The following is a 17,532-nucleotide window of genomic DNA, read 5'->3' as shown; positions in this document are numbered from 1 at the left end:
TAGAATGTGAGGATGGTGCACAATCACCATTTCCATTCTAACATCAGATATCCATAAATCCAAGTAGAGTTTTTCTGGTTTAGGAACAGAATATGAAGAACAATCTGTTCTGAGCTTGCATTTTATACAACCCTTAAAAGCTTGCTTCCTGTGCTTTGTCATCAGTTGAGTTTTTACTGGGAATGTAAGTAATTTGCTTCCCTTCTTAATCACTAACTGTCACTGGAATTATAAAGTAGATGTGACACTCATGGTATACTGGGAGGGAAACCTGCCTCTCTGTCCCTCTTTTGAACCTTCAGTCACTTTCTCTGTTTTGGGCTGTCCAGTATATCTGGTTAAATGTTACACTTCCAGTGAATTCCACAGTTTGCTTATGGGGAATGCAGGGCTTTCACGTTTTTAAAACAGGTAAGAGGGGTTTGGGGTGCAGGGAGCACCCCTGAAGACCTTCTTTGACTCTATGGTGGCATCAGCCATCTTTTATGGAGTGGTCTTCTAGAGCAGCAGCATCACTGCAGCTGACAGGAGGAGACTGGACAAACTGGTAAAGAAGGCCAGCAGCCAGTGTTGGGGGTAACGAGTTACAAAGTAACGCATTACAGTAACGATATTACTATTATAGGTAACGAAGTAAAGTAACGCATTACACTCAAAATATTGGTAACTACACTACTTTACTAGACCTCAGGAACGCGCTTTCCTGCGTTACCCAAGCCATTTTTACCAGTCCGAAAAGTTCTCTTTTAGTGGCGCGCGAGTCACACGACACTTCCTGCATGAACAATAGCAGTAGCGCTGCTGCTGCTACTGCCCGCGACCCCTCTGCCCAAGTCGGGTGTCGAGCCTGGTCCCGCTACCTTCGGTGGTTTTCGGTGAGCTAGCGGAAGTTAACGGAGAGCTAGCGGAAGTTAGCGGGGAAGTGACGGAGCGCTAGCAGGAGCCCCAGCTGGCTACAGCAGGGAGCTAACGGGGACTCTGACCGAAGGTAGTAGCGGCTCGTAACCCGACGTTTACGGTACATTGTTCATGCAGAAAGTGTCGTGTAACTCGCGCAATTATTATTATTGGAAATTATTTTAATTAATAATAATAAATTATTATTGAAAATTGAAAATAAAGTGATGAAAGGGCCATGATGTTTGTCCATGTATCTTTGCAGTTAATTTGGACATTTGCTTAAAAAAATGGAAAGTAAAGTAGTAGTGAAGTTACTTTTCAAATGCAGTAACTAGTAAAGTAATCTAGTTACAATTTTCAGAAGTAACTAGTCACGTGTAACTAGTTACTTTTTCTGAGTAACTACTCCAACACTGCCAGCAGCGTACTGGTGGAGGTGGTGGGGGACAGGAGGATGATGACTAAGATCTTGTCCATGATGAGCCACGCCTCCCACCCCATGCAGGACACTCGGCAGCTCTGCACAGCTACTTCAGTCACCGGCTGATTCATCCCCAGTGTCTGAGGGAGAGGTACCGCAAGTCTTTTCTTCCCGCTGCGGTCAGGCTCCATAACACACAGAGCTCCCAGTAGACCACTTTGACAATCGAACACTTGAACTGAACTTGGTCACTTTAGCATTACCTGGTGCAATATTACGTGCAATACGTTTAAGTACTTTTTTATATATACTTTTCTATTCAGTCTGTATATTAATATTCTGTTTTACTGTTTTACTGCTTATTTATATGTATTTATATTACTTGTTTCTATTTTATTATTATTTTATTCACTTGTGAGAAATGCTGCTGTAATCCTGTAATTTCCCCACTGAGGGACTAATAAAGGATTATTTTATCTTATTTTATCTCCACCTCAACTAACCTGATTCCCTGGTTGCTCACTGACTGGATGTCCTGATAAAACATGTGTAGAGCACCTTTCAAGCTCTTTTCAGTTATTTTTTTATGACATCTAATTAACCCAACAGTGTCTTGTAAGACACACTTACGAGACACTGTTGGTCAATACAGTTTCTGCAGTAACACCATGTTGGATTGGACTATTTCACACAGCAAGTACAAAATCAGTAAGTAAGAACATATTATATGAGGATTTCCTTTGTGAGGAATCATGAAGAGAAGATGAGTTTTGGAGCAAAAAAAAAGCTAAATCGGGCAATGGTAAACCTGTCCATTCTGCAGCCACTTTATTGTCAGCTAATTGTTGTTTGTAAGGCTGATCTCTTCTAAAACCCTCTTCTGCAGCTAATAGATCATATTGCCTCGTCAGCTATCGAATCCAAAGGTCAATGTGGTCAGTTCACTTGAAGGTTGGGTTCATGCCTCGCTACCCGTATGCAAAGCAGATACTGATCCTGAAGATCAAGTCAAGACACACACACATTAAAACATCTTAATGAGCGGGAAGAAACAAAGGCAGACAATTTGCCATTTTTTCTAAACTTCAAAATCATCCCTTGTATGTTATGTGAAGTGGGCTCCTGCAATAGGCAGCATATTATTCCTACAGAAAAGTACATACTGTAGGCTCCACCAGTCTATTATTTATAGTACAGTGCTTTATAAATACCACGTACCTCAAAACTCCGGGTGCCGAACGGTTATTGTGAAATTTGAGAGCTTGGGTGCCATTAAGCACAGTTCAGTTTGTCCTACTTATTTTATACTGGAGAGGTTGTGGTTTTCCGGTACAGTAGTTCCAGAGCACTAGAATGACATATGCAACATAATTTCAACCGAGAATATAGTCTCTTAAAGTGCTATCTGCTGCGTGCCTGTGTGATGGTAACTTTTTAAAGAATGTGCTTTTTGCTCAAACACACATTATATATATATAAAAATGATTTATGCTACGTTGAGAGAAAAAAATGTGGCTTGAATGGTTTTTAAAAGTATTCTTTTAAAATAAAATAAAAATATCTCATTGCAGTGATCTTCTCACAAAACGCTGGTGACGCAGGCAACATAATGACATCCATAAAAATGCAATTTAACACACAATATTTAACATGTGAAACCTACAAAAAATCTGTATTAAAATAACTGTCCATAAAGTGGAATAGTGGCAATATCAATGTAAACGGTCTGTTCCTGCCTTGATTATTTTAACCTTGTCTTATCATATTTTAATGTTTTGCCGACAGAACTCCTTCACATGCATCATGTTCGCTGAACATTGCTCCAACCATTTCCACTTTATATTTGGTTCCAGCACATTTACCAGATTGTGATCTTTCCAGTCCAGTAAAAAACACATGGTTTGATTCCTGTTGTTGTTTTCTTTACTTGTTTTTTTTAACAGTGAATTATCGGGTAAAAAAAAGAAGCTTGTTTTGTGTGTAGAATAGCATTTTTAAAACTTCTTTGTCAATATTTTTGTATTATTATATTGTTTTATAGTTTCCTATACATATTATATTGCTTTTAATGGCTCATATAATTTTAGTTATTTTGACCAGGGACCTTTGACACATTGTTATATATATATATATATATATATATATATATATATATATATATATATATATATATATATATATATATATATATATATAAATTGTATAACAATGGGGCTAATGAGCTCATGAATGAAATGTTTCCCAACATTTTATCCAAATGTGTTCATGTTTGTGTTCTGTTGGAGTAACTTGACTTAGACATACTGTATATTTGATTGTCCAAACTTTGTGACAGTCACTATATATTCCTATTTGGCATGCCACACCTATCCTGCCCCACATCTATCTTTGCTTCACAAAACAATACAACTTGCAACTACAGTTTAATGCACTAAAGATGTAGAGACATTTTGTGAAGGCATGGAGGTATGTATACGCACTTACAGTTAGGACTTACATACGCATAATAATTCTTTCTTTTGTACAGCAAGGCAGAAATATGTGCCAAATGCCATCCATGAATGGTCATTTATAATCCAGACTACCTGTCTAATAGAGGCGGTGTAGCCGTGTTTCAATATAGGTACTATGTATGTGATCTGCTGAATACACAAGAAAATCAAATATTTTGTGACATGTTGTGTGTCTTGGCAGAACATACATGTATTTTTACTGTGTCTATTGCGTTGGTAAATGCCTCTATTCACATATTATTATTTAATCAAACACGTGACCAGTCTGAATAACAGCTCAGTACATGGATCAGTTATCATAAGCCTTGATTATATTTGGGTCAGGTGAGACCCCGACATTTGGAATCACATCGGGTGCTTCTGCTTTAATTTCTTTGGCGAGTTGGACCCACATGTACCACGGAGCAACAACTTGTTTGTAGTCTGTCTAGAAATCCTTCCTCGCTGTAAAGGTTTACTCATTGTCTTGTTCAGCCTTTCAAAGAAGAAATACCAAAGGGTGTGAACTGCCTGTTCACCTTTAAAAAGAGTTACTTCCTTCCCGTCTCTACTTCCTTCCCAAAATAAATTCTTCCTTTCTCACGTGCTTCGTCCTCAATGTCTGACATAACTCAATTGTGTTAGGTAAGTCCTGCTGCTTGAATATTGCCAATCCCATTGGAGGGAATAGTGTGACTGTTCTAATGTAATACAGAGAAGGGGGTAAGAAACATGCTGATAACTGATTTGGTGAGACCTAATGGCTTTTTTTACTCTTTTTTTCTTTGACCTTGTTACAAGACACTGGTTATTTAACATTAGTTAGCAAAAATGCACATGTATCATAACTGCGACAAACATCAACTACTGTATGTAATGGTAAAGGGTAACCAAATTGACAACAAAGGGTTGATTTGTGCACAAGGAATGGAAAAGGGTGTGGAGGAAGAAACCAGAACAATGAAATGACTAAACCTAATGAATGCCAACTTTGAAGATGACATTATTAGTGATTAAACAGGAACCCAGCAGGCTTTCTTCAAAATAATAACTTTAAGAATAACAGCAGCAGCAACAACAGATAATGCTACGAGTGTGTAAGACAAAGGAGCATTAGCTTGAGCCTCAATACTCACTCTGCATGTCTATGCAGTACATATAAGTCAAAGCTTGGAAAAGAGGCACTCGGACTCACCAGCATAACTTGTTCATTGGACAGAGTTTGGCAAATTGTCAGATATTTTGTGTAGAGTGGGAAGTAAAAACAAATATGTTTCTAGCCATTACCTCTATTGACATTATACTAAAGCTTAGAGAGTTTGGAAATGTGCCTCTTTGGATTTTATTGATGATTTTATTTTATTGATGCCCGATAGTGGCCTGCATTATCCGAGGTTGAAATATGGCAGATATGTCATTCCCCATGTGTCTCGAGCCTCATTTCTAGCTTAAAAGCATATATGCAGAACAGATCTCTCCAGTACTTGAATTATAATAGTTTTATGCCTACTATTATCGTCATGGCTCAGTGGCAGTTGCGGACATAAAATACAATGCTTTTCAAAATGTAAGCCTACACATTCACTGCACAAAATTAGAAGATAACATCAATTTATAAATTACATGTAAAACGTGTAAAATATTCCTCAATGAGATTATTTAAGCAATAAGGTACTCGAGGCAGTACTGTGTCGTGCAATAATGTACTGTTCAAGGGAGTTGTTAGGCCTGACGCGGCAAACCCTTGAACTGTACATTATTGTAGACACAGTACTGCCTCGAGTACCTTATTGCTTTTATAATACGGGTACCTGCGACTTTATAAATAGTAATAGTAAGCTCTATTTTAGCACAAAATAGTTGTAGCCACCAAACGTTGTGTATCGCATTTCAGCAACAGAGAAAATAGTCCCGTGCATAGCAACCGCCATACACGTACGGGACGCACATACGGGACTATAAAACTGACTGCCTCAGGCCGGTTGGAAGCAGGGTGGAGGATGACACGCAGCCACCGATGTAAAGAAGTGCTCTCGCTGCTTCTGTCCGTCTTTTCTCCGTCATTTCTCTCCTCCATGATGTTTAGAGAACTTGCCTCGCGTCGGGAAATTACCGACGTAATTATCTCTCACTGGAAATTATCACGATTTTGTGGTCAAACCCTTTTCATTCCTCATCTCATTTTAGGAAGGAAGTTACATTGTGTTGTCGTTCGTTATGCTAGTGTGGGGGATGCTACGTGAGCTTGTTAGCTGTTCCGTTTGAGCTAACGTTACTGTTAGCGAAGAGCCCCGTTGCAATACTGTGAACACTCAAGCAATACAACTGCAAGTTAAGGAAACCAACGTATGCGAGTCGTTACTGCGGACGTTACAATATCAAAGTTTACACAAACATGTTTGGTAACTGTCAAGCTTGAAATGACAACTAACGGTCGCGCAATTTAAATCTACCTGTTATTTTTTAGTGCGCACTGATATGGAACGCTCTATATGTAAACAGGCTGTACAGTACTTTATGGCTGAATAAACTACACCTTGTGACTCACTCTCAACCAATCAGAATGCTTGATTTGATCTACCCGTATTATAATAAAGAATGAAGAACACATATATCAGCCATGCATGTTATAATTATGACATGCTTGTTGAACAGGTGTGTTAATGCTCTTGCATTAACGAGCATAGTTTTCACCACCTTGACTTATTATCACTTCACCTGTGTGAAGTGATACTAAGTGCGTGCGTGCCTGTGTGTGTGCGTGCGTGTGTGGAGGAGCTCTGCCTGGACACCGAGAGCAGAGGAGACGCTGCAGCGTGAAATAAATCACAGTAAAACACAAGTACCGCAAGAAAGTTGGACCATTAATTCTATGGTCTTAATAATTTACCATGTTCAAAACCGGGGTAGGGTACCCAGCCCTACATAATGGGGTCCTGCATGTGACGTGTCTAAGAAAAAGTTAGCTTTTTACTTAAAAATAAATACATTTGTGGAGATTATCTTGCTGAACAAAATGTGTAAGTAAACTTATTTATGAGTTTATTCATCCACAATCCAATGGAAAAAAATCCCATTGGTGTTTTGTCGAGGGAGCCAGTGTGACGCTAACTTTCAGGGTTGGCCTACAAAAATAGTCATCCCTGCAGCAGTCAATTGTCCTCAACGTGCTCAATAGAAGATCAACCCCAACTTAATCAAGGGTCTCTATCCATGTGGACACTTTTGGTTTCATTTACAGATATTTTTAGATCTCTGCTTCCACATCCACTGAAGGTTATTGAAATTTAGATATCACTAGTAGTTCACAATAAGAAAAATTGACTTGTGAACAGTAGGATTTAAGAATGATTCTGAAAAATTAAATTAAATTATACATTGTTTCTGGAACTTGCTTTTTAGTTTTTAAAAGGGACACTTTTCAATAATATGAGGGACCCAAACAAAGTTCATTTCACCTACATTATATTTGGATGATGGCAGAAACCTCAGCCAGATATATCTAAACCTCAGCAAATACAACCAAATGAATGCAACATCCATATGATTAGATAGAAACTAATAAGAAACTATCTTTTTGATTTGAATGAGCTGACTTATAACTGTACCATGAACATTTAATTTAATCAGATACTTGTGAAAGCAAAAGGGTAGCCAGCAGAGAGAGAGAGAGAGAGAGAGAGAGAGAGAGAGAGAGAGAGAGAGAGAGTGTGTGTGTGTGTGTGTGTGTGTGTGTGTGTGTGTGTGTGTGTGTGTGTGTGTGTGTATGAGTGTGTATGAGTGTGTATGTGTGTGTGTGTGTTTGTGCGCGCATGTACAACATGTAGGGCACTTACCTCTGCTAGGGACCAAAAGGTCAGTGCTATAACCAGAACATCTGAAAGCACACATGAAGCATCATCTACCTGCTGCAACGTGCTGAGTCACACATGGATGGAACCGGTGTCTCTGTGAGAGTCACTTTCTTTGACTTCTTCAGTGCATTTAACACCATCCAACCACTGCTACTGAGTGAGAAGCTGCGGGTGGTGGGGGTAGACTCATCCACCATCTCCTGGATCACCGACTACCTCACAGGTAGACCACAGTTTGTCAGAATGGGCCGTGTGCTGTCAGGGACGATGGTCAGTGATGTTGGAGCCCCACAGGGAACTGTTCTGTCTCCCTTCCTGTTCACCCTGTACACCACTGACTTCCAGTACAACACAGAGTCATGCCATCTGCAGAAATACTCTGATGACTCTGTGGTCGCGTGTATTAGGGATGGACGGGAGGAGGAGTACAGGGCAGTAGTGGGGAACTTTGTGGAGTGGGCCGGTGAGAATCACCTGCTTCTAAACGTGACCAAGACCAGAGAGATGGTGGTCGACTTCAGGAGGAAGACGACAGCTCCTAGACGTCTGAGTGTTCTGGGAGAGGACGTGGACATAGACATATTTTTATTTTTATTGTTCGTTTATTGTTATTCAAATGTTTATTTTTTTTGTTTGTCATTGCGCAGGGAAAAGAGGTGCTTGGGCTAAACCTATATTCTTCAAATGTGCACACCCATCCGACTCGGCGAAAATGCCAATCTGATTTGGGTGTCGTACAAAAGTCGAAAAACATAGCTCAATAGCGGCCTCAAACATCCGCCTGGTAGGCGAACGTTCTTGGACGGACGAGCCGGCGACCCTTCGGCTTACCCCGACATATGGAGCGAGGGCCCAGTCACAGCTGCGAGCAGCTTTAATTAGTGTTATTATTGTATATATCTTATATATCTTTCATCCCTGTTGTTTTTATATCTTATCTTATTTCTGTGTAAATGGCTGCTACTCAACACCAAATTTCCCCTTGGGGATTAATAAAGTATATATTCATTCATTCATCACACGTCCAGTGGCTTTTATCGTTCATCGGTTAATAGTATCACCCATTGTTAACCAGCATTAAAAACTCACAGTGTTCCCTGTGATGTTTTGAGGACAGTGTGGTTTACTCGGACCCTGGGGAGCTTCTGCCTCTCTCCAGCCACACTAGTTCTTAATGAAACATCCACATGCACAGGACACACTCTGCTCCTTCTAATCGAATGACTTGCATGGAGGGACACACCTTTTCCTTATTTCTTTTTCTGGCCTTGTGGTCTGCATCTACCCATCCTTGTTTCTTTTCTTGCAGGTGGAACAGCATGGGCGTCTGGGCCTGTCTGCACAGACTGGACTGTCCACCTCCCTTCCTCTCCTCTCCTCTCTTCTTCCTCTTCGCCCTCAGTATACTCTGCAGAACACAAAACTAAAATCACTACTTGTTCTGGTCCACTGTGTCATCACAAAAATGAATTCCTAACTGAAGACCTTGTCTGGTGAAGGTGACCAACATAATTGTAAAATAGTCTTAATATCACTGAAAAGTCACTCGTCAGTTCATGTTGGACTTAAGTAGGTCCTTTATTAGGGTTTGGGACTGTCATAAAAGATCATAACTGAACTAGCAAAGTCAGAGTGCCTATCTTGGCCTCTTATACAGTTGTGTTCAAAATAGCAGTCCCACATCACTAGCAAGATAAATCACTGTTTTTGTTAGAATTTTAACTTTTACACTGCAAGTAAGTTTCTAGAAGGTTTAGTAAAGGTATAGAAAACCAACAGACCCAACAGGCATGATGTGCATGCTGCTGATTCTGTGAAACTAAAATAATTTACTGAAAGGGGCGTGTTAAAAAAATAGCAGTGATTATTATTATATTGATTATGTGAACAAAATAGGTGTTAAACAGGTGGCCCTTATTTAAGGATCAAGGCAACTGACGCTGCATATGCTGGCTGTGCATTTGTCCTTGAAAAACAGAGTAAAATAGGTCGTTCAAGACACTGTTCAGAAGAAGAGCGTTCTTTGATTAAGAAATTAATAAAAGAGGGGAAAACCTATAAAGAAGTGCAGAAAATGATATTAAACACTTTGAAATGGCAGCCAAAACCAGAAAGGCGAGAAAGAAAAAGAAAAACGACTATTCGAATGGATCGGAGAATAACTAAAATGGCAAAGGCTCAGCCAATGATCAGCTCCAGAGCTGTGTGAAGCTATGTGAAGCCAAGCTACCAGCAAGTAGCCCCTGCAAAGTCCCATTGTTAAAAAAAAGACATGTGCTGAAGCGGTTACAATATGCCAAATAACACATTGACTGGCCTAAAAAGAAATGGCGTAATATTTTGTGGACTGATGAGAGTAAGATTGTTCTTTTTGGGTCTAAGAGCCACAGACAGTTTGTCAGACATCCTGCAAACACTGAATTCAAGCCACGGTACACAGTGAAGACGGTGAAGCATGGTGGTGCAAGCATCATGATATGGGGATGTTTCTCGTACTACGGCGTTGGTCCTATTCATCGCATATCAGGGATCATGGATCAGTTTGAGTACATCAGAATACTGGAAGAAGTCATGTTACCGTATGCTGAAGAGGAAATGCCCTTGAAATGGGTGTTTTAACAAGACAATGACCCCAAACACACCAGCAAGTATGTCAACACTGCTATTTTTTTTTACATTTTATTTCTTGACTTTCTGTAAAATATTATCAAATTCAATTACTTTTTCCAATGTTCTTGCTTTTAAATAGAATGTGCAGTGTCCCCAATGCATTTGTGTTCAATAAAATACAATTTATTTGAAGAATTTTGAGGTTTACTCACCTTTTTAAACACACTGCTATTATTATGAACATAACTGTATCTCAAGTATTGTAATGCATTTTTGTATTCTGTTGTCCTGAAACAATTAGTTGATTGAAAGAAAACAAATTTAGATAATCAAATATTTGGATAGTTCCTAAACATTCTAAGGTCCCTATTCGGATGTGCTACTTTTCTGTGTTTTATGGAATTGTAAATGTGTTGTCTTTGAAGACTCCATTTACCTATCTATTTACAGATTATATATGTAGGGGACTTGTCATGTAAGAGATTAGAAATCAGGTTTATGCTTTAAGTTTTAGGAGGGCTACTGGTTGTCAACCTGGCCTTTGACTCTTTGCTCTAGTAAAAAAAACACTGCGCCCTGTTTGAGCTCCCCATTTCAACTCTGCTTTGTTGAGAGCAGACAGAGAGAGGATTTGCCTGAGGGATGATCCATGTTCTTGTTCATGGTTCTGTTAGAATGTTGTTATCTCCTTCACAGGATGCATATTATCTCTGTGAGAAGAACCATACAATCGCTTGTGTGTGTGCGTGCTGGCAGTGTGCACGTCTGTCCGTGGGTAATCTCACATTCTGCTGCAGAAAACTGCATAATACTTTGGGTGGCCATTTATGGCTGCATGCTTAAGGACCTCTCAAGGTTCCGGTGACTCACAACTTTGTATTGCCTATATGTGAGAGGTTGTTCTGTGTATTTAACCGTATGAAAATATGTTGGGTGCTTTTGGAAAAAAATCTGGATAAACAGGAAAGCAATCCAGACACTCCAAAATCTAAGACCAACGAGGAAGAAAATATCAAAAAGCCTTTATTGTGTGGCTAAATCATTAAAAGCGCAAACATGTTTCGACCAATACAGGTCTTTGCCAGGGGATTTAACAAAACTTGTATGTTGTATTATGCCCTTGACTGCCTGCTGACTCCTCACTAACAACTATTAACAAACCTTTAGCCAGTAGGCGGACACACAGGCGCATGACAGTTTTATCACTTTTGTTAGTTTCGGATAGTGTGTTTGTGTAACACAATACAGCAGTGGTCTTTTCAGACACACCTGGCAGGGATCTTCACTCTATTTAGCGCTCCTTCCTAGTTTAAATCTATGCTGGCTGTGCTTCCTCTTTTCTTCAGTTCCCTGTGTGCTTCTTGTCTCTCAATGTCAGTGTGATTCTCAGTTAATTCATGGCCTAGAAAGAACTCTAGATGAATAACTGAAATTGTGTGTCGAAACAAGGGGGCCCCAAAGGGGACTTAACTTTGGGAACTCAAAGTTATTATGGGCTTTGTACTCACTTTGGTGGTTAAAGGCTGTAGCAGAACATAAATTACTACCTATGGGTCCTCCTCGCGAAGGCCTACGGAGACACGTTTTGACAGATTCCTCAGCAGAGCGATTCAATAGGGAAAGGGGCGTTCACAGGCAAGTGTCAAACTAACAGCTGCGTCAAGCTGCCATAGACATACAGAAGGTGACGGAAAGCAGAGTTATTTCTGCTGGAAAATAAAAGAAAAAAAGGCTTGCTTTGAAAAACAGAACTGATTAAAAAAACTAAATCATGTCGTCTGGTATGCCAAAATGGTCCGTTGTGGCAAAACATCTACTTTAAAAGAGATCTGAAAGTCAACTTTGTCATACACTCTAACTATGTAACTTCCATCGACGACGGCAACAAGGGGGCTTTTATTTTGAAAGGACACGGCGGAAGCGATCATTCTGTGTCATCCGGCTTGACATCGTTTCACTAACTGTCCGCCCTGCCCTGCCTGAGTTTTCAGTGGAGTACGCTAGGGCAGCACTGCTGTATTATATAACTTTGATGTACTCGCGGGTTTAATGGCGCAATAGCAGAATATCGCGGCGCAGATCTGTGGAATCATTACGGAAGTATCCGGAATTCGCGAGCGATCGATCACTTTTTTTTCCTCGTATCGGCGACGTGCGTTAAAAGTTATCGACAGCTCGGGCCAAACGGCGCACAGGGTGGATCTCGACAGCGCCAAAGCTAGGTCAGCGACGCTGTTGACTTTAGTTCTAAAATAGTTGATATTTGCGGACGATGTTTTCCTGTCGCACGGGGAGAGAGGCGGCGACGAGCCCAGCTGACATTTCACCGCGCAGCGTTGCTGCAAGGACGTTTTTTTTTTAATCGAGAGCATTGACTGTGCGGACATCGCGTTATTTCTCATGTTTTTCAACTTGGACTGACGGGAGATGACCTAACTGGCGGACCGCATCCTCTCACTAACAGGTACGATCTCTACTGCAACCACTTGTTCTTGTCGCTGGAGAATTATCAAGGGAGGCAATCGTTGGTTGTTTCTCTTCCCCCCCACCCGGAGGAGGCAACGTTAGGCCGACGATGAGCGTCCCCGGTGCTGCGTGGTAGGCGCACTGACAACTCTGTGCCGTGCGTCCCACTGACAGATCCCCCCCCGGCCCCCAGCGCCCGGAGGAACCGTCTCTTTATGTTTGTGTACGAAAGAGAAACGGTTGCACAAACGACGAGCCTATCGCCGGCTGGAGGCATGTGATGGTGAAATTTCCCCGCGCAGCCAACAGGTTGCACTAATGTTGCGTTGTGCAGTTTGGTGGGGAAAGTACAATGGTGGCGAGTCAGGAAACCCCAAACTTTTCGGACTTTGCTATACCAACGACCTTCATTGCCGGTCTCTAAAAATGCATCGCACTAGCAATCTCGATGAGAAAAGACTTGTTGCTAAAAGTCTGACCAAAAACGAAAAGTATTTATAAATCTCCCACCAGGGAGTTTGATATAAATAAATATTCATTCCTAATTTTTGCAACAACAAAACAAGAATCAAAATCTTCGCGAGCCCGCATGGGTCCCTGAACGTCACGTAACACAGAGGCGGCAGCAGCTACGTACGCGCTGTAAACCGCTGCCCATATAGCGCCATATCTCTTGAATGCGCTGGAGGCTATGGAGTCATGTCTTCTTCGACCGCTGCTTGAGGCAACACACATATTATTGAGCCAGTTCACAGGAAATGGTCCAGTCGTGTTTACCACTCGACACTGCGTTAATTCAAGGTAACACTTTGCTTTAATGTTGCGTGTATTTCATATAAATGGTAGCCAGAGTTCAGAGGGACCTGTGCGATGCAGGCCTGTTTTTTAATTTTTACTCCGAGGCACTGACTTTTGAAACAGAAATTTCGCCGCATGTGACATCTTGCCCGGTTGACATTACTGCTTTTTTTAATTTTATTTTTAGATATGGCAATATATTGCGATTGAAATAAACAGCAGCGAGCTTTTCTTTGCACAAGTTGTTGACATATGCGTGTGCTTGTATTCGTTTAATTGTATTATAGGTTATTTATATTTCATGTATTGGAAATATAGTTTTGACTGAATTGTTAATTTGCGCTCTGTTGCACATGGAGACGGACAGAGAGTTATTGGCGACTGCTGCAAATGCCCAGAGCCTCAGTGCGTTAATCTCCTACGACAGATGTGTGTTGTTCCACATGTGGGCTTGTCAGTGGCGCTGGCTGTTGTTCCTGCGCATTGCTTGCACTTTTTGGACGCTTGAGTTGAGTGGAGGGCACAGTTCAAAGAAATAACATAAACATTATGGTCAGTAATGTTATGTAATGTCTGTTTTTTCCTGTGCTAATTTTTCTCCGCCAGGTTTGTGCTTGCCTCTGCCATATTTCTCCAGTGTGGGTATGAGAGAAGGAGATGGCCAGTTAGATGCGACTGCTGTCATTTACATTATTTTTTTTAAAATATTATAAATAAATAAATAAGAGAATGGCTTAGGCAGAGGCTTAATATTATATACAGGCCTTAAACCATTAATGCTTTTGAACTGCACCATAACACAATTTTAATGCAGATGTTTCAAGACCCATGTCACTCTGAATGATCTATGAGAGGTATGTGTATATATATATATATATATACATATATATATATATATATATATATATATATATATATATATATATATATATATATATATATATATATATATATATATATATATATAGCTACTGTGATACTATGTATCATATTATCCAGCACCAACTCTTTCTTTTAATACAGCCTAACCTTGTCTCTCTCTCTCTCTCTCTCTCTCTCTCTCTCTCTCTCTCTCTCTCTCTCTCTTTTACTCACCCTCACTGTCCTGTTAGGATAAAGAAATGGATCAGGGCGGACTGAAGCGCAGCGGTAATCGAGACGACAGCCTGACATTTGGGGAGACAGGAGCTGGAGAATCCAGAGATGCAGGTGACACAGCTGGTTCGCTTCACCAGTCTGCAGTGCACCCGCTTGCCCAAGGGTCTCTGCCCCAGCCCACAGTGGCCCCAAATGGAGGGTGTGGAACCAAAGACCAGGGGGAGCTTGGAGGCCTCTTTGACTCCCCTCAGCATCATGTCCCGTGTGAGAGGTCAGACATGGAGGAGGGTAAAATCATTAGAAGGCTGAAACAACACCAGAATATTGGCATATTCAACCTGCCCTTGTTGAAACACAGTGTTGCCGATCTGGACCGGAGGCCCACCTCCGTCATCAGCACCTCAATCTCCTCCATCCTGGGCAACCTACCTCTGCCAGACCTTTTCCCCCAGCACATCAAGCAGGAGGCAACTTTTTCTCTGGATAAAGATCCGGAAACGTACAGCGGACACACAGGCGCAGGTCCCTGTGATATGGATGGCAACAGCAGTGGCCAAATCGAGGATATTGAGATTTGGCAAGACCTGGACCTTCCTAATTCCCTGCCAGAAATCAGCGATTTTGATTTGGATTCAGAAGTGGCACACCTGGATAACATCCTACACGACAGCAGGGGTGGTGGTGCTGTCAGCGGCTTGCTAAAGGAAACAAAGCCGCTCATGGGGAACGGAGTGAACTGCACCAGTGGGAATGGCTCAGATCAGCAGCACCACCCCGCACACCAGCAGCACCACCTTCTACAGCAGCATCAGCTTCACCAGCCGCCTGCATCCCTTCTCTCCAGCGTCATGATCAAGGAAGAGAAGGATCCGGACGACTCTTTCATCCACATCCGTACTCCTGGTGTTGTCAAACAGGAGAAGCAGGAAAACGCCAGTTTCTGCCAGGCACAGTGTCTCCAGAGCAGCATGAGCTCTCTCCATGGAGGCGGCCCCATGGCCTCATCTCTGAGCGTAGGAGTAGGATCTAGCTACCACTACAGAGCCAACTCGTCCTCCACGGTGGCTCTACAAGACCAGGAGTCTTTTGGCATGTACCCAAACCTGCCTCTGGTGGGGGAGACCTGGGCCAGGGGGAACCGGTTCGGAGAGTCCTCCGGGTTACAGAGGGGTGACGATGGGCTCACCTCTGCTGCAGCCCTGTCGACTTTTCCCATCAACTTCTCCAGGTAGGTGTCACGGAATTACTTGCTTTCTTTCACGGTATGCTTGAGGATATTTGCTGTGCTTTGTAAATGTTAAAATATGTAAAAAATTGCAGTGCAGTTGGAAAATAGACAATATGAAGTGTTTGTAATTGCATCCATCCTTTCATCAGTCCTCAGGTTCTACAGAACCAGATGAAAAGTTATTTATTTGGGGTTTTACCATTGTGACTGTCATAATTACCTGTTACCAAAACAGTGCTGTGATTTGTTTTAAGTATGAGATGTGTGTGTTTTGGTGTGTTGTGCTTTGGTTGTCGAGAACAGAGAGGCCATTATGACACCCTAAAATTGACCTTTTGATTTATCATTATCAAAATCTTAACCGCTTAGATGCCGTGCTTTTCCATATGCATTTCCAAGTGTATTATTTATTTCCACATATTTAGGCTCATGTCTCCGGCTCTTGGTAAGTCCTTCAGACCCTGTTAATTATGTAAAGTGGTGAAGGAAGGCTCAAAGAGAGTAATAGGAGTTAGTAATAATCGTAAGCAAAACCTTACAGTTGAGAAAGTGCTCCTAAAATTATTATTTTTTTTTTTTAAAACACCAAAGTCTTAGCACCTCGTCTCTGGCAGCCACAGAAAATATCTGGTCTCTGTTGATGCTCCTGAAATCAAATAAAGCTCGGAGTGATGTATCGGGGTCCCTCCAGTTCCCTTTAGGACACCTTGCAATTGGGCAATTAAAGCCCTGAGTGCGTTTCGTAGCGTTTATGCCCATGTCTGTGTGATTCAAGCACAAAAGAAGTGTCCCCTCAATAAGCCCCCGAAAAGAGTATAGTCACAGGTGGTGTTGTATGTTTGTCCGTGGCATATCTTCTTTTGTGAGGGGTGCTAACAGCCCTGGGTTGGAGAGCATCTGGCGCTTATCGTCTCCAGTAGACAGACACAGCAGGACACACATTTCTCCAATTTCTCCACATCACATTTTAGGAATGCTATGACAAGATGTAATATAGGAAAACGGTCTCCTTTTTATTTACTCAGAAGGCAGATAAGGTGATTTTATTAGTTGCTAGGTTACAAAAAGACGGGAGTGGAAAGATATACAGTGAAATAAATACAAGGATATAATTAGTTGAGTTCGTGAAAGTCACCCTGATGAGATAGTTAGACAGCCTATAAAGGATTTCTAATCTTGTGTCTTTGGTGATTCAATAACCTAGGGCACTTTCTTTCTTTTTTTTTTTTTTTTTTTGTGGTCGCTCGGAATCAGATGTTGAAAATCAATATTATTTTGGGCACAGTTGTAAAGTTGTTCTCAGCCACAGTATCTCATCATATTTTGTCCACGCTCCGCCCTCTGTGATTTTTACAGAATTGTGTCATAACATGGCGCTCGCTGTAAAGATATCACAGTTGCGTAACTGCGTTATTCCTACAGGAAATGATTCATTGAGAAAACATGACATGTGCATTTCTGAGGATTCAGTATGGTCATGTTTTAAGTGTGGGGGAAATGAGTTCCGTGAGAAAGTCATGTACATGCGAATGAGAAGTGTCAGCTGAACACACCTACTTCAGCGTGGATCTGATAACGGAAATGTCTGTGAGTAGAACTCTGAAAGAGAGATATGTATTTGCTCTGTTATGAGCTTCTTTGTAGCCGTGGCCTGAATGGGCAGAT

At 41.4% G+C, this 17,532-nt stretch overlaps 1 protein-coding gene across 1 annotated transcript in view; it reads left to right on the top strand.

The window, feature by feature from the left end:
• Positions 1 to 14,662: 14,662 nt before the first annotated feature.
• LOC306733106 (glucocorticoid receptor-like) overlaps positions 14,663 to 17,532 on the top strand; it is a gene marked incomplete at both ends in the record, with an annotated part of 58,956 nt that continues 56,086 nt past the window's right edge. Inside the window, one exon of the mRNA XM_079214300.1 lies at positions 14,663 to 15,867. Coding sequence (XP_079070426.1) covers positions 14,663 to 15,867 — 1,205 coding nt within the window. The remainder of the gene's footprint in view (positions 15,868 to 17,532) is intronic.

Source organism: Taurulus bubalis, assembly GCF_910589615.1.
Source record: "Taurulus bubalis genome assembly, chromosome: 2".
Lineage (NCBI taxonomy): Eukaryota > Metazoa > Chordata > Actinopteri > Perciformes > Cottidae > Taurulus > Taurulus bubalis.
Note: the sequence above shows the minus strand (reverse complement) of the source record. Positions and strands in the feature narration are given on the sequence as shown.